Source organism: Myxocyprinus asiaticus, chromosome 43 (genome assembly GCF_019703515.2).
Source record: "Myxocyprinus asiaticus isolate MX2 ecotype Aquarium Trade chromosome 43, UBuf_Myxa_2, whole genome shotgun sequence".
NCBI lineage: Eukaryota > Metazoa > Chordata > Actinopteri > Cypriniformes > Catostomidae > Myxocyprinus > Myxocyprinus asiaticus.
The window spans coordinates 5943851-5964916 of NC_059386.1; the positions used below are offsets into that span (position 1 = coordinate 5943851).

The 21066-nt window shown below is 39.9% G+C and overlaps 1 protein-coding gene across 1 annotated transcript in view; it reads left to right on the plus strand.

The window, feature by feature from the left end:
• The first annotated feature begins 11209 nt into the window (after window positions 1-11209).
• LOC127433210 (glutamate receptor ionotropic, NMDA 3A-like) overlaps window positions 11210-21066 on the plus strand; it is a 33440-nt gene continuing 23583 nt past the window's right edge. Inside the window, exon 1 of the mRNA XM_051684937.1 lies at window positions 11210-11971. Coding sequence (XP_051540897.1) covers window positions 11210-11971 — 762 coding nt within the window. The remainder of the gene's footprint in view (window positions 11972-21066) is intronic.

Here is a 21066-nt window from a genome sequence, read left to right on the forward strand (position 1 = left end):
ACCGTCCACTGTCCCATTTTGGCAGGTTCGGCGCTCCAGCGGTGGACCCCCCGCCCCTGTGTGCCCAGCTGTGGCACAAACATGCCCACACCAGGTTGGTTCCGATGGACTGCGGGGATGATATTCCTCCTCCCCCCTCCCCAGCCAATCTTATGGTGGGTATAAGAGCAGGTAAGTACTTCGATGTCCCTGGACTCAGCACGGCCACGGGGCTCGAGCCCCCTCGACGTGGCGCCTCAGGTTCTGCCCCGACACGAGGCCCCACCCGCCGGTACGTCCAATGTGATTATCCCTTTGTCCCACTCACCCGGAGTTTGGACACCTGGTTCGCGCTTTCCAACCCATCGCGATGGCTGACCCAGACCGTCCGACTCAGCTACATGATTCAGTTTGCCAGGCGCCTCCCAGGTTCAGCGGCGACTGCTTCTTGGTGAAGGGCGAGAATGCCGCTACCTTGCGTGTGGAGATCGCTACCCTTCTACGGAAGGGTGCGATAGAGCCTGTCCCTCCAGCCGAGATGAAGAAAGGGTTTTACAGCCCCTACTTCATTGTACCAAAGAAAGGCGGTGGGTTGCAGCCAATCTTGGACCTGCGAGTACTGAACCGGGCCTTGCACAGACTCCCATTCAAGATGCTGACACAAAAATGCATTTTAACGAGCGTCCGGCATCAACGTCTTGGTTTTACCTCGACACAGACCCTTCCTGCGGTTTGCTTTTGAGGGCCTGGTGTACCAGTACAAGGTCCTCCCCTTTGGCCTATCCTTGTCTCCTCGCGTCTTCACGAAGGTCGCAGAGGCAGCCCTTGCCCCGCTAAGGGAAGTGGGCATCCGCATACTCAACTACCTCGATGACTGGTTGATCCTAGTTCACTCTCGAGAGTTACTTTGCACACACAGGGACCTGGTACTCAGGCACCTCAGCCATCTAGGGCTTCGGGTCAACTGGAAAAAGAGCAAGCTCTTCCCAGTTCAGAGCATCTCTTTTCTCGACTTGGAGTTGGACTCAGTCTCGATGACGGCGTGCCTCACAAACGAGTGCGCACAGTCGGTGCTGAAATGTCTGAAGGCGTTCAGACAGAAGACCGTGGTTCCACTGAAACTTTTTCAAAGGCTCCTGGGGCATATGGCATCCTCAGCGGTTGCCACACCGCTCAGGTTGATGCATATGAGACCACTTCAGCACTGGCTTCAGACTCGAGTCCCGAGATGGTGTTCTTCCTGACGCGAAGACCCCCAGAGATGTTCAGTCAGATTGGTGCATTCCTTCCTGCAGTAGAGGCTGGAGGGGCGGCTGTCCCCCTCCACCTTGAAAGTGTACGTAGCTGCTATTTTGGTACATCACTAGGCAGTGGATGGTAAGTATTTGGGGAAGCACGACTTGGTCATCAGGTTCTTGAGAGGCGCTAGGAGGTTGAATCCCTCCAGACCGCACCTCATGCCCTCATGGGACTTCTCTGTAGTCTTTCGGGGTCTATGGAGTGCTCCCTTTGAGCCCCTAGAGTCAGTAGAGCTTAAGGCACTCTCTTTGAAGACTGCCCTCCTGACTGCGCTCACTTCTATCAAGAGGGTAGGGGACCTGCAGGCGTTCTCTGTCAGTGAATCATGCCTGGAGTTCGGTCCGGGTTACTCTCACGTGATCCTGAGACCCCGACCGGCTATGTGCCCAAGGTTCCCACGACCCCGTTTAGGGATCAGGTGGTGAACTTGCAAGCACTGCCCCAGGAGGAGGCAGATCCAGCTTTGGTGTTGCTGTGACCGGTGTGATCTTTACGCATCTATTTGGATTGCATGCTGAGCTTTAGAAGCTCCGAGCAGCTCTTTGTCTGCTTTGGTAGACAGCGGAAAGGAAGCGCTGTCTCCAAACAGAGGATCGCCCACTGGGTCGTTGACGCCATCATGATGGCATATCACGCCCAGGATGTGCCGCCTCCCGTGGGACTACGAGCCCACTCTAGGAGGAGTGTAGCGGCCTCCTGGGTCCTGACCAGTGGCGCCTCTTTAGCAGACATCTGCAGAGCAGTGGGCTGAGCAACACCCAACACCTTTGCATGGTTCTATAATCTCTGGGTTGAGCTGGTTTTGTCCCGTGTGTTGTCAGGTCCAAACAGGTAAGTTCCGGGACAGCTGGCCGGGTGTACCATTTGTGCATAGCGCCCTTCCCCTCCCTTTTGACTCCCAGTCGTGTTCACAAGTTGTGATCCCTGGATGACTTTCCTTCTTAGCCCTGTGGCAGACGAATTTGTGGAGAAACTCACTGCCGGCCCAGTACGTGTGCTAACTAGGTGCTGTACTGAGGTAGGTGCTCCACGTGTGGTGGTTCCCCGTAGGTGACCCCATGTGATATCTTCCGCTAAATCGTTTCCCTGTCGGTAAACTGCGTCTTCCTTGGGCAGAGGTCCCTCTGCCCCCGGTCACCATGTTTGTAGAAACTCCTCCCCCCTCAGGTAGGACCTACCATGGGACTTCCTCACATGACATACTTCCGATGAGACTCGGTAAGACCATATGACGTATTTCCACTCAAAATAGAAAAGAGGAAAAGAGGCCACAGCTGGGCTAGCCTGTCCCTATTTTCTGGGCAGTCAACTTGTTCCCGAAGGACCATTCGATACTCATAAGTGTGTTGGGGAGGTTATGTGACGGCCTGGTGCGCTGGCTATGAGGCACACAGCGGTCTGCCCATCTCACACCACCAGTCCACGTAACACAGTTCAGCTAGTTGTGGCGTTTTGTAAAGGGACCCCTAGTGTCACTACATCGACACAACGTCGAGTGAGTGACAGATAGGGAACGTCCTGGTTACTTTCGTAACCTCCGTTCCCTGATGGAGGGAATGAGACGTTGTGTCGATGTAGTGCCACAGTGTTGTGTCCCTCTTGCCACAATGCTGAACTACCTGCTGAAATGGCCGGGACCTTGTCTCGGCTCCTCAGCACAAAACCTGAATGAGTGGTTGCATACCAGCTCCTTTTATACCCATATGTCCGGGGGATTGGCATGCAAATTCCACTCGCCAATTTCCATTGGCCTTTTTTCAAAAAGCAGAGGTGTTTGGGGCTCCCAAGAGTGACCCCTAGAGTCACTACATCGACACAACGTATCATTCCCTCCATCAGGGAATGGAGGTTACAAAAGTAACCAGGATGTTTTATTATATGCATTTCACATTGTTTTTTCCCTGCTGTCTGTGACCTTATCAGAACAGACCTGAGATCCACCATTGGAGAACAAGTGCTATAGTGTATAGACAGGTCACAATGGTATTTTGTCATATCCCATATAAAGTATCACCAGAGCATTATAAGTTGATGATGCAACCAGTCATGCCCGGTGCTTGGGTCAGCTCTTATAATTAGGTCTGATAGGTGGGGAATGAGAATATGAGATTTATTGCAGGGACTTGTCAATGGAGGGTAAAAGGGTCACCGTTGAAAGCCCACCTCTCTTATGACGAAGGTCTACATTGAGTTTTTCGTTTTTGTTTTATGAGTGGTACAAGTTTTACAAACACATTATCTATGCCAGAGTCTTTATGCCTAACAGTTATTGAAATATATAATGAATGATATTCAGAGCAATCAGTTCATGTATTTGAAGTATTTAAGCAATATCACACAAGCAAGAGTGTGATATGGCCCTACATAAGCACTGCTGTGATTCGGCCGTGGCCGAGTGCGGTAGGTAATCACAGCAGTGCTGATTTAGGGCCATATAGCATGATTTTGAGTGTGATATTGCTTATATACAACAGTTCAATGAACAAGTACATATTAAAAAATTAGGAAAAACTGAGTATGGTCATAAAAACACATTTGTGCATGGAATTACTTTTTTACACGACAGATCAGAATCTAATGTTGCTGGTTCAAACCAAATGATGTGTCCAAGCCTCCATTAGTAATTCAAAAATGTCACTTCAGAAATAGTATCAGGGCTTGTGCTGTTTTGTTATTGGATAAACAAGGATGAATGTGTGTGTGTGTGTGTGTGTGTGAGAGAGAGAGAGAGAGAGAGAGAGAGAGAGAGAGAGCGTGTGCGATCACCTATTGCCACTCCCAAGCAGAAATGCTGTCAGCTTTCTGAAGATCAGCTTTCTCAGTGGAAAAATAGCCATCCAAGCGGGGTATTTCTCCTTATTTCGTGGTAGCCGGTGCACAAAAGTCTTTCACTATAGAAACCGCAATCTTCTCCGCCATTTTAAACAGCACGTTCTCTCCAATGTGGAAAGTCCAGTAAGAGGTAAGCGCATTGAGTTTGTGTAATTAATCAATCTGTTGTGTCTCTCAGCTGTGATGAGCCGTAATGCTTAAGTTTTTCATTTAAAGCCATTTAAAGCTATTTCCTAGCTTAAGTAGTGTAGTAATACAAGCGATCACGTAGAGCTGCTGTATGTACAGTAAACACTGGTTGACGCGGATTCACTTCACGTCACTTAACTGGCTCATATTACACACAAAAATGATGTTTTGCCATCACCTGCTAGCTAACATATGTAATGTCAAAAAAAAAAAAAAGACACATACAGTAGCTCTTAACACACCTGCACTGCTCTTACATTTTAGTTTAGAATTGCACGAACACAAGCGGAGTGATACACACAGTGAAGCAACCGAGTGTTGATGGTGTGAGACCATCAGTGCTCATGGAATGTCTCTCGTCCAATCAGATTCGAGGACCGGAACTATTTACTGTATATTTGTAAATACTATAATTTCATTTTAGACAGAGGGAAAATAAAGACCTATGCCCAAAGGGCCTCCTGGGAAAATGAACCGGCCCTGTCTTTGAAATTAATCAAATGAGTATGGTGTCCTTGTCATGCAGGCTAAATGTAGGTCAGGTTATGCATGAAACACAATAAATCCAGATATCAAAGCCATGAGGTGATCTCATTAGTTTTAGTGGGTATTTGCAATACAGTGATGCATATATTTGTCTATGGCTGAACAGACAACAAAAAAGCACAATATTTCATTTATCAGCCCATGATGGAGAAACCAAACATTATTAGAAACTAACATGATCTGGCACATATAGCATGCCAAATGGATCTACAAAATGCCCATATAGAGTAAAATTGTCAAAGCATTTTCAAGACCATTAGAAAATAATAGAAAATAATATATTCTGTTACATTTTGATGTTTTATTTTTCATATTTCAAAGAGATTATGCAAAACATGGTAGAACGGGATTCATTACTTCCACGCTAAAATTTTATGAGACGCAACTGCCTGTCAAACACATATTGAGCCACACATAAGAAATAAGATACACATAAGGTACACATATGTTTTTTCTCTGGCACTTACTTAATCTTAAAAGATGTGCAATTTACAGAATTTCAATATTCAAACCACATTGTTAATATGTTGTACTTGCTATAGTATACTTCCATGTTGCTTCTCGGTCAAACAGCAATGTCAAATATAAATCAAATCAATCACAACAGTGCCACCTAAGAATTTAAAATATGTATGTATACATTACATGCATATGGGATACTGATAATTCACCATCATTGTGCCGAAAATCGACATGATGTAGTAGTCATTTGCATGAATATAGTGCTCATTGAATGAACTATGAACAAAGAAATAAATATCCTGTGATAGTATACTTAAATAGATATGAAATAACCATAAAAAAACATGATTTATGGAAGCGCAAATATGTATATTGTGAAACAATTACGTCATTATGGACCCTATACATTTTCTGTAACTAAGCAATTCATTTTTTTTTTTTTTTTTTTTTTTTTTTTTTTTTGTATTGTTACAATATTCATACGAAAAAAAGTTTGAGGAATATTAAAATCGGTTGGGGCATAACTCAAATAGATGAGATAAAAGGTATGGAAAAGGTCCGGATGGGATTTGTGGGTTGAAATGTTGATATTGTACAAAGAAGTGTGTATCCAAATGTAAAACAATGTACATGTGCTAGAACTACACTTTACTGTACATACTACCTAAAAATACAGTGGCAAGAAAAAGTATGTGAACCCTTTGGAATTAGCTGGTTTTCGGCATTAATTGGTCATAAAATGTGATCTCGTCTTCATCAAAGTCACAAGTATAAGACAAACACAATGTGCTTAATCTAACAACACACAACCAATTATAATCTTTCATATCTTTATTGAACTCATGCCATTAAACTTTCACATTGATGTGGAAAAAGTAATGAACCCTTGGATTTAATATCTGGTCGATCCTCCTTTGGCAGCAATAATCCCAACCAAGCGTTTCCACTAACTTTCAGAAGGAATGTTTGACAATTCTTCCTAACAGAACTGCTTCAGCTCAGCCATATTCTTAGGATGTCTGGTATGAATGGCTCTCTTGAGGTCATTCCACAGCATCTCTATTGGGTTAAGGTCAAGGCTCTTACTGGGCCACTCCAAAAGGTGGAATTTCTTTTTTCTTTTTTCTTTTTTTTTTTTAAGCCATTCAGTGGATTTACTTCAATGTTTAGGGTCATTGTCCTGCTGCATCACCCAACTTACTGAGCTTCAGCTGGCACACAGCCACCCTGACATTATGGTGTAGGATATCTTGATAAACTTGAGAATTAATATTTCCCTCGATGATGGCAAGTATTCCAGGCCCCGAAGCAGCAAAGCAGCCCCAAATCATGACGCTCCCTCCACCGTACTTCACTGTTGGGATGATGTTTTAATGCTGGCATGCGGTGCCCTTTTTACGGCATACGTAGTGTTGTGTGTTCTTCCCAAACAATTCAACCTTAGTTTCATCAGTCCACACAAAACATTTTCTCATTAGCATTGTGGAGTGTCAAGGTGGTCTTTGGCAAACTTCAGGCATGCAGAAATGTTTTAGTTGGAAATTAGCAGCTTCCTTGGTGGTGCCCTGCTATGGAAACCATGGCTGATTAATGTTTTCCATATAGTAGACTCATGAACAGAGATGTTAACCAGTTTCAATGATTCCTTCATGTCTTTAGCTGTCACTCTAGGGTCCTTTTTTTACCTCACTGAGCATTCTGCAGTGTGCCCTTTGAGTCATCTTGGCTGAATGGCCACTTCTAGGGAGAAGTACCAAAACGTCTCCATTTATAGACAATTTGTCTAACTGTGGACATGAATATCTAAGCTCTTCAAGATAACTTTGTAACCCTTTCCAGCTTTATGCAAAGCAACAATTCTTGATCATAGGTCTTCTGAGATCTCTTTTTTTTGTTGCGAAGCATGGTCCACATCCGCAGATACTTCTTGTGAAAAGCAAACTCAAAATTTGTGAGTGCTTTTTATAAGTCAAAGTAGCTCTAACCCACACCTTCGGGCTCATTTCATTAATTGGATGCCAGGTTTGCCAAGTCCTGACTCTAATTGCTTTTGTTGACATCAGTAGCCTAGGGGTTCACATACACTTTCCAACCTACACTGTGAATGTTTGAATTATGTATTCAATATGTACAAGAAAAATACAATAATTTGTGTGTTATTAGTTAAAACTGATTGTGTTTGTTCATTATTGTAACTTAAATGAAGATCAAACCAGATTTTAAGACAAATGTATACATAAATGCAGGTAATTCTAATGGTTTCATATACTTTTTCTTGCATTCATATTCCTAGGTATTTGTACATTTAAATAGACACTGAAACATACATACGTAAATGCATTGGCTGTATACATTTTTGTATATAGAGCTTCTGTACTGTATGTATGCCTATTATTTAAGGCATGATTTTCAATGACGTTCTTTAATGAAACTGCTCAACAAGGACTTTGAAACATTATAGCATAATTTTCTGTAAAGCTGCTTTGAAACGATGTGTACTGTGAAAAGTGCTATTCAAATAAAATAACTTGACTTAGCTTATGTATGTAGCACTTAAGAGACAAACAAATAATTACAAATCCTCCATCGACTGGACAGAACTGGAATTTCCAGAACCTTTGGAGAAGATTCCACCACAGGTGACAGATTTCAATCTCTCATTTATCAGTAAATGAAGGAGAAACTTTTAATGAGACAGGCCTTTATAACAGGAAATGAATTTATAATTGAAACCTAGAGAAAAGGTTTTATGTTTTAGTTTCCTCTCCATTAACTGACAAACTAAACATACATGTGAGTAGCCTACTAAAGAGATCATGTTGGAGGCCAGGCCATCAGATCATCTGTTGTAGCCTGTCTAAGCTGTGACATACCTGGACCTCAGGGGACAACCGGTGCACAGGCAGACCAGTCTCAGTAAAAGAGAGATGCAACAGATTTATGGTAATAGTGACAAGGCACAACAGGCATCAGATGTTCTCTTGTTCATCACTCAGCAGTGTGCAGTGTCCTGTTGTCACGCCCCTCCTATCATCCAACCACTCTTGTCGTAAGTCAGGATTTGGTCAGTGATAGGAGGGTGGCGATGGTGATGATTGTAGGGAAGGGAAGGCAATAACCAATCAAAATAATTTTCATCAAAACAGGTACATAACTGGCTTTTGCAAATTATACGTTTTTGTGAAGCTGTCAACAATAAAGTTAACATACCACATATCTGCCATTCATCTAAATGTCCCAGTCTGAGGAAATGGGCTCCCCCAGCTAAGCCTTGGTTCCTCCCAAGGGTTCTTCCTCATCTCACCTAAACATCTTTTATTTCTCTCTCTCTCTCTCTCTCTCTCTCTCTCTCTCTCTCTCTCTCTCTCTCTCTCTCTCTCTCCTTTCCATAGCCGTCTTTGATTCACTCACTAGGGATTGTGAAGCACTATTCTTTGTAAATCTGCTTTGAAACGATTTGTACTGTGAAAATACAAAGGAATTTGATTAGAATTGAATTGAATGTAGATGCAAGTTGGACCCAGCATGATAACAGATAGTTGATAATGTATTTCATAGGCCAATGTTTGAACAATACACAATAATAACAATGTTTGAATGTTGGCCAACAAATATAGCAATTAATTAAAGTATAATTAAAAACACGTAATAACCTGCCCCAATAAATATGCTTTGAAAAAATGTGTCCTGAAAGGATATGTATGACAAATACCATTATCCTGAGAATATAGTTCAAACTTTTGCATAAAATCCACCTTCATTACATAGTTGACTCATCAGACCTTGCAACCATCTTCCACTGTTTCTAGGTCCAGTTCCGATGCTCGCATTCCAATTGTAGACACTTTCAACAGTCGACATGGGTCATCATGGGCACTCTGACCGGTCTGAAGCTACACAGCCCCATATGCAGCAGGGTGCAATGCACTGTGTATTGTGACACATTCCTCCCGTAACCATCATAAAACGTTTCTGTGACTTGTGCAACAGTAGACCTTCTGTCGGTTTGGACCAGACAGGATAGCCTTCTTTGCACTTGGGCATCGATGAGCCTTGGGTACCCAACACTCTGTCGCTGGTTTGTGGTTTTTCCCTCCTCGGACCACTGTCAGAATGTACTCACCACTGCTGACCGGGAGCACCCCACAAGCCTTGCCGTTTCAGAGATGCTCTGACGCTGTCGTCTGGTCATAACAATTTGGCCCTTGTCAAAGTCGCTCAGGTCTTTATTCCTGTCCACTTCTCCTGCATTCAACATGTTGACTACGAGAACTGATTGTTCACTTACCATCTAATTTACCCAGACCTTCACATGTTGCCTTGTTAGAAGATGATCAACATTATTTGCTTCACCTGTGTGGTCATAATGTTTTGGCTCATTGGTGTAAATATATATATATATATATATATATATATATATATACCTTTGTAATCCGCCCAGAGTCATTACACTGACCCTTCTACCAAATTACCAACAAGCTTAACATAAAAAAGCATAATGTGGCGGTCCCATAGACATTCTATGGGCAGTAATGTCGTTACACGTTAGTGGACCGTATAAATAAAATAATCTCAGACAGCGCTTCCCTGTCAGTTATAAAATGACGGAAAAAGGAGCTCTTAGCACTATTTCTTGTACAAAACAAGCCCAGATGACATTTGTGATAGAAATCAAGTATTTTTCAGCCTATGTAAGGCACATGGTGAGTTCAAAGTGGCGCTCGACGCTGAATCAAGAACGCAGCTTCACAATTGCTGTAGGAAAGCGGATAGTCACAGTCAACTGGCAGATTAATATTGTGGAGGATGAGAGTTTAAGAGATTTAATGCCTATTACAATGAATATGCAACCTATGTGGTGACTAGTTCTTTCAATTAGTTAAACTCCCACTTAGACTTTGGGAAATGTTTAATGTTATTTTATTTATACAGGTAAAAAAAGCAGAGTTTAAAAGCAAAAACAATGTTTTCCTAGCCCAATTAAGAAGATCTGGTTTTAAAATTGTGGAAGGCTTTGTTTGGAAAATGTTAATAAGGCATTTCATTGCTACATATAGTTTTGTTTTCTTTCCTAAGATGGAAATAAATACGTTTTGTCAAGAAAAGAAGGATATATTGTGTCAAGTTTCAGCACTTTCAAAATCTGCAATTAACTACAAATAAATATGGGATTAATCGCAATTTTAAAAAAATGTAATCGACTGACAGCACTAATATAGTATAATATTAGTACAATTAGTAGTATACAAATGTATGTATATTATATATAGCAAATTACTTACGTCTCCAAATCCATCAGTTGCATATACAGAATCCATGGCTGATGTCTTTCGATGCAGAAGTGTCAGTGCGGCAGTGCAGAGGTTAAACGCATGAAGCACAGCCGGTGCAATTATCTGCACTATTCCTGCGCCGGTCTTGGAGTTTAGCGCAACAATTTAACTGCGCAACATGTTTAAACTAGGATGTTTGAAAACCATTTAACCGCTCATTTATATTTTGATCCAATTTGCTCGTAAATGATCTGCATTTTTATCTCAATCGCGATTTTTTTGTGATCAAATACAGGATGGAAAACAGATTTACATCTGAAAATTAGGAAAAATGGAAAATCTAACTATTATTTTCAAATGCTTGGAGTTCTCTTACAATAATCTGAAGGACAGCAGCGCTTTTTGGCGTAAAAACACGTTTGATTTAAACCTTAATTATTCCATACGGGGAACACTGTATCCATAAAAGCTTTTGAGATGAACACCGAGTGTATTGACCCGCGTTGGGCATGTGCACTGCTGGCGATCCCCCAGAAGCCTGTTGGAGAGGAGCGCAACTTTGCTGCGTCTAGGAGATTTCCTGGTGATCCATCATCTATTCAGCGCTGGTTAGGGACCACCAGGCGCGCATGTCGACGCGGATCCCGTCGTTTTCAGAGCTCATCCGAGGGTTTTTTGGAGTTATGACGGGCTCTTGGATGTGGGGTGCGCTAGGCAGGTTGATGTGGCTCTCTTTACTAGCGCCAAGCGTTTTGATGATCATCCCTCTTGCTCCAGCATCTCTGGCGCATCCACAACCATGTCAGATTCTGAAAAGGATCGGACATACGGTGCGAGTAGGGGCTCTGCACCTTCAACCGCGAGTTTTTAAGCAGAGTTCCTTCAGGGGAAGAGACCTGGACTGGGATGTAGGCAGAGATGAAGAGTGGGATATGACTATACAAAGTGGACCTGAACATGACTGGATGGGTATTAGGACTAAAAGCTCAGCGAATAACTCTCATAGGGCATCCAAAAGAAAAACGATACTCAAACAAGTGGATGTGGAGACTGTGTTTCTACCTAGAGACTCCGTTATACTCGCTACGGAGACTCTCAATCGAGTGGTGGGGCTTTTACCGTATAACCTGACCCTTGAGATAGTCATGGCTGTGGAAGCAGGACTTGGAGAATTACCTGCTTTCTCCTTTTCCTCATCATCTACACCTGCCAGTGCGGATCCTGTTTCGTTCCTGCAAAGTGTTTGCCACACTGTAATTGTCCAAGGAGTTTCAGCAATCATTGCCTTCCCACAAAACAAGGATGAATTGTTAAAGTTGGAATTTATTTCTTCAATGCTTCATATTCCAGTTATAAGCGTCGTCCAGAATGAATTCAAACGCCAGAGTCAGGTGTGTATATTTTATTAAATTTATTATTTATTTATTTATTCGTTATGGCATGCGTTATTTTGGAGATATACCGCATGTTTTATCTTCAGCACCATGGACAGCTCCACTATCATTATTTCACTATGTGCTTGAGAATGGGACGCATGCCATCAACCCAATGCGTGTAAGTCAACTGCAGTATGTTACTGAAAAACTGGATAGAGATGTGAATAAAAACAGCAACAATTGTGGACTGCACTTTATACAGTGTATTTATGAAATAGTTAACACATGTTGAAACATTTGGATGCATTGGAAGCAAAAATGAATGGTCAATTAGTTATTTTAACAGTGAAAAGAATAAAAAAAAAACACACACACTTGATATGTATGATGTCATTCACTGATTCGACAGACAAAGGTATTCACCTACAGTATGTTTTGGTGCAACAGCTTGATTTGCTAACAAAATGTGTGTTTTGTTTCCTTGCGTTTCAATCAAAATCTGTCAGTTCTGTCAGACACAAAAATAACTGTACTATCATGTCAAATATTTATTATATCTATGGATGAATCTAGCATTCAACTTCAATTAAGAATGAATTCAGAATATAGTATGGTTTCAAACTGATTGTCAGCTCTTGAATCTGACGGTGTTGACAAAATAAACATAATACACAGTAAACCACAAAGCTGTGAAGCCTTATAAAAGATGTAGGCCTATATTTAGACATATATTATATTAACATATTCCTGCTGTCCAGACACATTAGTAATATTTATTTTAAAGATATACATAATTATTACATTTAATAAATATTTCAACATGGAGTTCGAGAGAAAATAATATTTGTTATTAGTGATCGTCTCTGATTAATTTCAAAGTGGAAATGGCTCTGTTAAAGATTAAGGCATAAGCTGTGGGAGATGTTTTGTCTCATATCTCAAGAAGCAGTACATAAATATCTGGGTTTAACAGCACAGGTTATTTTAAAACCCTTTTCTGTGTGGTGTTTGAATAATTGGTATCAAATGTCTGGATTTGAAGAGCACATAAGGTTTTTTGATGACCGTCTGAGTTGGAGTGCTGTCATTAAAGTAATGAAAATGCATAACATAGAGCATGTTTTGTGTCATATGGAGTTTCATGTCAGCCTAAAACACTGTTTTAAAGACATTTTATTAACCACCCTGAGGGTCGAGTCAACTGCTATTTGATCTTAAGAAGTTAGCACCATCTTCTGGTTTGGTCTTTGTTTACATGTATCACATAAGCATTATCCCATCATATTTCACTGTCAGCACAAATTTGGGCACTATTGTCTACCCAATAATCAATTAATATGTCAGTGTGGTTGTTACTGAACCTTGCTGATTTCTCTCAGAACAAGAAATAGTCCCTGTTCACTGTTCTGCTCAACACTGACTGCTGTTCACAGACGGTAGATAAATACAAAGCCTGTCATATAACCCAAAAGTTTTTGGGTCTATTCCTTTTTTAAAGGAATATTTCACCCAAACATTTCTTCACATGTCATCTTAAACCCATATGAGGAAAGAGAAAAGAAAAAAAAAATATGGGTTTCGACCTACATGAGCGTGAGGAAATAATTACAGATTTATTTTTATTTTTGGGTGAAGTATTCCTTTAAAGTTCCATTTATATATCTAGAACTGGTCTTTATTTGCCTGGATCTTCTCTCTCACAGTGTCAAACATTAAAATCAAACATCACATAAACAGAGAGTTGGGGTGCAAGATGACAAATCAAAAAGCTCTCAAGAGTTTAGATTTTGTTGCAAGATATATTAAAGAGAGGAGGAATTCAACAAAGCAACATTATGAACCATCAGAAAGCATTTGCTAAATGAGTAAACAAAAATAAACATTAATATTTTAGTGTGAATTTCAAATATGAAAAAATGAATTGCATTCTTAATGATCAAATAATTGGCCGTTTGCAAAAACATCAGCAGCTAAAGTGCCCAAAGGGAAAACAATTGTCAAGTTATTACAAAATACATGAGGTTCAACATTAAAAGGGCTCTTGAGATTTAAGATAATATGTATTTAAATTAGTGTAATCATTGGGCAGCTAAACCAAATGTTCCCTTAAGCTGTCACAATACAGCACATTCCTTTGGTCATATTTAGATACTGCTGATGCAATAATATAATTACATTCCATGAAGAATCAGTAGACATTTTCACTAAAAGGGTGAACCTCAAAGAAAAAAAAAGAATATGTCCAGGTCATATTTCCCCCAGAATCTGAAGCAAATAATACATTATACTGTACTAAAAATAACATTAAAAAAATATAGCCTATTTTTCGGACTATTAAGATATCTATATAAATCTACAGTGATAATCCAAAACATTATGACCACCTGCCTAATATACTGTTGGTCCTCCGCGTGCCACCAGAACAGTGCCGACCCACCGGGACATGGATCTACAAGGCCCCTGAAGGTGTCCTGTGGTATCTGGTACCAAGACATTAGCAGCAGATCCTTCAAGTCCTGTAAGTTGCAAGGTGGAGCCGCTGTGGATTGGACTTGTTGGTCCAGCACATCCCACAGATGTTCAATCAGATGGAGATCTGCAGAATTTGGTGGCCAGGGAAACACCTTGAACTCTTCATCATGTTCCTCAAACCATTCCAGAACAATGTGTGCAGTGTGGGTGCATTATCCTGCTGAAAGTGGCCACTGCCATCTGGGAATACCATTGCCATTAAGGGGTGTACCTGGTCTGCAACAATGTTTAGGTAGGTGGCACGTGTCAAATTGACGTCCACGTGAATGGTCGGACCCAGGGTTTCCCAGCAGAACATTGCCCAGAGCATCACACTCCCTCCACCGGCTTGTCATCTTCCCACAGTACATCCTGGTGCCATCACTTCCCCAGGTAAACGGCGCACACGTACAAGGCCATCCATGTGATGTAAAAGAAAACGGGACTCATTGGACCAGGCTACTTTGTTCCACTGCTCCAAGGTCCAGTTTCGATGCTCACGTGCCCATTTTAGGTGCTTTCAACGGTGGGCAGGGGTCATTATGGGCACACTGACTGGTCTGCGGCTACGCAGCTCCATATGCAGCAGGGTGCAGTGCACTGTGTATTGTGACACATTTCTCCCATAACATCATTAACATTTTCTGTGACTTGTGCCACAGTAGACCTTCTGTCAGTTCGGACCAGATGGGATAGCCTTCGTTGCCCTCGTGCATCGATGAGCCTTGGATGCCCAACACCCTGTCACCGGTTTATGGTTTGTCCCTCCTCGGACCACTGTCAGTAGGTGCTCAACACTGCTGACCGGGAGCACCCCACTGCTGACCGGGAGCACCCCACAAGCCTTGCTGTTTCAGAGATATTCTGACCCAGTCGTCTGGCCATAACAATTTGGCCCTTGTCAAAGTCCCTCAGGTCTTTACTCCTGGCCATTTCTCCTGTATTCAACACGTTGACTACGAGAACTGATTGTTTGCTTACCATGTAATCTACCCAGACCTTGACATGTGGCCTTGTTAGTAGATGATCAATGTTATTCGCTACACCTGTGAGTGATCATAATGTTTTGGCTCATCGGTGTAAAGGTAGTATTTGTCATACTGCCTTTAATTTATGCTGATTTAGATAAAGCATCATATTATGTATTTTTTAATGTAATACATACAATGATGTTACAGTAATGATAATCTTATCAGAATCACCATTAAGAATGATGGGATTTACAAACAAAACTAAAACAATGTCTGGACACATTGCGGTAATGATAATTTGATAATTTGATAATTTGATAGTTTAATTGTCATGAATAATGTCACAATGCAAAAAATAAATAAAAATAATAATAATCTTAATGGCTCTAAATAGTCTCTATTGTATTGCAAAAATAATAATAAAAAATATAGTGTCTTTTGATTGGGTTGAAATGGACCTGGGAACACTGAAAAATTATTTTGTGGTGAAGTAAATATTGCTGAAAAAGATTAAGTACTTTCTACATTGAATAAGTTAGTTTAAGTGTTAACTTGAAAATGTTAGGTAAGTTCTACATTCAAACATGTAAAATCTAATGCTCTAGCTTCTAAGTAAATATGATTTATGATTGTTTGTTATTTTTACCATGTGTCATCATTTAATAATCCTAAAGTTGAAAACTTTGTCATATGTATTTGCTAATTTGAGCAAATTTCACTGATAAATAAAATAAGTAAATTTAACTTAACTTTTCGAAGATGATCTTCCCAGCATGCATTGGATAATTAATGTATAATTAATGAGTTTGCATGGTTTCACTGTTTGCAAGCTCCTTCACACCATTTTATTGTTAATTTTGTTGTTACGTTTGATAACGTCTTGTTTTGTAAAGTCTTAAGTTAATTTTCTACTCAAAATTACCCGTTCATGATAAAAAAGAAAATGTATCTGTTGATTGTCACCGTCATCGTGTTTTGTGCAAGTGTTGAGGTCTGTGTGCGCAGCCCTGTATCTCGTTCCTGTCGCCAGTAATGCGGGGTGATGTTGACTCATAGACTACATAGCATGCATTAAGTTTCTCTGTGGGAGGCTTCCGTATGTAGTACGTGATTAAACAGTTTTTTAAGGAAAATTTAAATTGTGGAATGTTCTAATAAGATATTTATTAAAATTTTACTAAGTTTAAGAACCATGTATATCATTTTTGTAAGTAAAAGTTGCTGAATTTACTTAAATGTTTAAGTAAAATTTTCTCACTCACTTTAGTAAGTAAGATTTTGCTTTACCATTAAGATTTACTGTGTGCAAAAACTTGTAAAATAGAAATTAAGAACAATAGTCTTTTTTTTTTTTCAGCACGTTCTTGACAGGTTTTGTGAGATTACCAACCAATTACCTACTATCTATGAAGAATGTAATTAGAAATCATTTACATTTACATCAACTAAAAAATAGATACTTAAAAAAAAAAACAATTCTAAATGACAATTTATATCAAATATCATATATATACAGGTGCATCTCAATAAATTAGAATGTCATGGAAAAGTTCATTTATTTCAGTAATTCAACTCAGATTGTGAAACTCGTGTATTAAATAAATTCAGTGCACACAGACTGAAGTAGTTTAAGTCTTTGGTTCTTTTAATTGTGATGATTTTGGCTCACATTTAACAAAAACCCACCAATTCACTATCTCAAAAAATTAGAATACACCATAAGACCAATAAAAAAAAAACATTTTTAGTGAATTGTTGGCCTTCTGGAAAGTATGTTCATTTACTGTATATGTACTCAATACTTGGTAGGGGCTCCTTTTGCTTTAATTACTGCCTCAAGTCGGCGTGGCATGGAGGTGATCAGTTTGCGGCACTGCTGAGGTGGTATGGAAGCCCAGGTTTCTTTGACAGTGGCCTTCAGCTCATCTGCATTTTTTGGTCTCTTGTTTCTCGTTTTCCTCTTGACAATACCCCATAGATTCTCTATGGGGTTCAGGTCTGGTGAGTTTGCTGGCCAGTCAAGCACACCAACACCATGGTCATTTAACCAACTTTTGGTGCTTTTGTCAGTGTGGGCAGGTGCCAAATCCTGCTGGAAAATGAAATCAGCATCTTTAAAAAGCTGGTCAGCAGAAGGAAGCATGAAGTGCTCCAAAATTTCTTGGTAAACGGGTGCAGTGACTTTGGTTTTCAAAAAACACAATGGACCAACACCAGCAGATGACATTGCACCCCAAATCATCACAGACTGTGGAAACTTAACACTGGACTTCAAGCAACTTGGGCTATGAGCTTCTCCACCCTTCCTCCAGACTCTAGGACCTTGGTTTCCAAATGAAATACAAAAATTGCTCTCATCTGAAAAGAGGACTTTGGACCACTGGGCAACAGTCCAGTTCTTCTTCTCCTTAGCCCAGGTAAGATGCCTCTGATGTTGTCTGTGGTTCAGGAGTGGCTTAACAAGAGGAATACGACAACTGTAGCCAAATTCCTTGACACGTCTGTGTGTGGTGGCTCTTGATGCCTTGACCCCAGCCTCAGTCCATTCCTTGTGAAGTTCACCCAAATTCTTGAATCGATTTTGCTTGACAATCCTCATAAGGCTGCGGTTCTCTCGGTTGGTTGTGCATCTTTTTCTTCCACACTTTTTCCTTCCACTCAACTTTCTGTTAACATGCTTGGATACAGCACTCTGTGAACAGCCAGCTTCTTTGGCAATGAATGTTTGTGGCTTAACCTCCTTGTGAAGGGTGTCAATGATTGTCTTCTGAACAACTGTCAGATCAGCAGTCTTCCCCATGATTGTGTAGCCTAGTGAACCAAACTGAGAGACCATTTTGAAGGCTCAGGAAACCTTTGCAGGTGTTTTGAGTTGATTAGCTGATTGGCATGTCACCATATTCTAATTTTTTAAGATAGTGAATTGGTGGGTTTTTGTTAAATGTGAGCCAAAATCATCACAATTAAAAGAACCAAAGACTTAAACTACTTCAGTCTGTGTACATTGAATTTATTTAATACACAAGTTTCACAATTTGAGTTGAATTACTGAAATAAATGAACTTTTCCACGACATTCTAATTTATTGAGATGCACCTGTATATATATATATATAAACATTTCACATGACACCTAACAACAATATTATTTTATAGCCTTTACTGTTTCATTATTTATCATTCAGAATATATACTCAGTGAATATTTTGAAGGATTCGAGGTTGTGATGTAAAAAAGACAAACGGGAAGTCCATCAAACTACTCTTCACAGGGCTGTGAGAACTGGGGCGTATCAAATCACCCATCTTTGACCATTCATCTTCAAAGCTGCTGCAAATGCACAATAATTGTATCACCCTCCAGTGCTTTTATATGACACAGCAGTACTCATTGGCTCTGTGCCAGCTTACAAATCATTTAATAACAGGGACATCCACAGGAAATAACATATTTGGATGATGTAGCCACTCAAAAACATTAAGTGTCTCTTCTCTTCTTAACCCGTTAGTGATGCTTATTGGTCTCCTGCTGGTTAGGTCAATTAGATTTCATGACAACTCCTTCTGAAAATAAGTCTTTGTTTAGACATCTTGAAGTAAATCCCTGGAAAGCTTTTCCTTAATCAGTTATGATTAGCCTGTTTTCTGCCATCACTTAAAATCAGCCCCGGGGGAAATTAAACAGCTCAGCTAAGAATTTCATCCGACAGTTCTGTTAAGGGCTTGTTTTTTCTAGCAAGACAAAGTGAGGTTATTATTGGTTATTATATTATTATTTATTTATGTATGTATTTATTTATTTATTGTTATAATATTATTAATCGGATTGCCAGACTTCATGTTATAAATATCAAACCGGTCTTTTTATTGATGAAGTTCTCTTTATACTGTATCTAATTTACAAAATTTGAGAAAGTCAATTTATGTAACTTAATGGTAGAATCCATTGGTATTGTTGATTTTCCTCCCTGGGAACAGTGCCTGCCCACTTTTTCAGCAGTCTGGGTTCTGGAAGTATTTTCCCCATTCATTTCTTCCAAAGACTTTTAATAAAATCCTTCATAAAGGAGTTGTGAGCCAAGAACCAAAACAACCAGAGGTGAATCACAGCATCACAAGCTTTGTTTTGAGGCAAAAAATTATTTGAAAATCAGACATAAAGACAAAGGTACAAGGCTGTGTACTTCCCGTCTTTCATGAGGGCACAAACTACAATCCCATGAAGCATTGCGAATGATGTCATTGAATGATGGGAAGATATAAAACTATTGATTTTAGGTTGTTTATTGCTAAATATACAGATATGTACAAATTTATAAGTAGTTTAAGGGTGAAGGGAGAACGACTTGATTACATCATTCACAGTGCATCATGGGAGTGGGCAGTCACTCCAAGGCACGTTGGCCACGGTTCTCTGATTGGTGGATTTTTCTCTGCTGTACCATGGGTAATGTAGTTGTTTACCATGAATTCTGCTAACAAACATGATTTTTAAACAATGACGTTGAGATAACGCAGATGGATGGCTTCAGCAGAAGCATATACCATCAGCGAACATCCTCTGAGCTCACGGTCTGTCTTTAAAGTTTTATAAGTTATCGTTGAAAATCAGTTCATCTATGGGATAAATGAATGGGATTGTTACTTCCGGAACCAGACTGTTGCGCTCTATAAGGTTCTATTTGTTAACATTAGTTAACAACATAAGTTGAAATATATGAAATAACAATAAACAAAACTTGTACAGCATTTATTAATCTTGGTTAATGTTAATTTCAACATATAGTAGCCTAATACATTTTTAAAATCAAAAGTTGTATGTGTTAAAATTGCACTCAGTAATTTTTTTTTAATATGTCATCTTGGACTTACACTGACACCTAGTGGTGTGGATGCAGCATGATTCAAACTCAATAGTTTTCAGTTACCAGTGCCATTATAGAAATTCACTATTCACAGGCAGCCATAATGAACTTAATTCCTAAGTAAAGGGTCTAATAACAGGGCAGTTACTGAGATTAAGCAAGCAGTATGTGACTATTCATGTGATTATAATATGGCAGCCCCCATGTGCGGACCCTCTCCATGTAGAATAAAACAGCTTTTATAAGGTTACTGATATGACTGGAGTCTTCATCTCATGTAAGTTTTAATGATTTTATACATGTGTTTCAAAATAACAATTCATTTCTTCAGGAGTAAAAATTTTAAATGAGGAAAAAAATACTGAGTGCACCTTTAACATTAGTTAATGCACTATGAACTAACAATGTATTTTTATGAACTAAAATGAACAAAGATTAATAAATGCTGTAAAAAAATGTATTGTTCATTGTTAGTTCAGGATACCTAATGCATTTACTAATGTTAAAGAATGGAACCTTATTGTAAAGTGTTACCATCATAAGAAATATAGTATAGAGTAGTCTATATTAATGAATCTCAACTAAGCAGAATGATAAAATAAGGAAAACCTTGTTAGAAAGTGAATCCTTTGCATAGAAAATAGGATAAGTGGATAAACAACAGGAAAAGCAGATAAATAACATCTGGATTAACAATGCATGTATTGGGGTCTGGGTAGCTCTGGGTAGCGATGTCATGCACAACGAGCCACGTGATAAGATGCG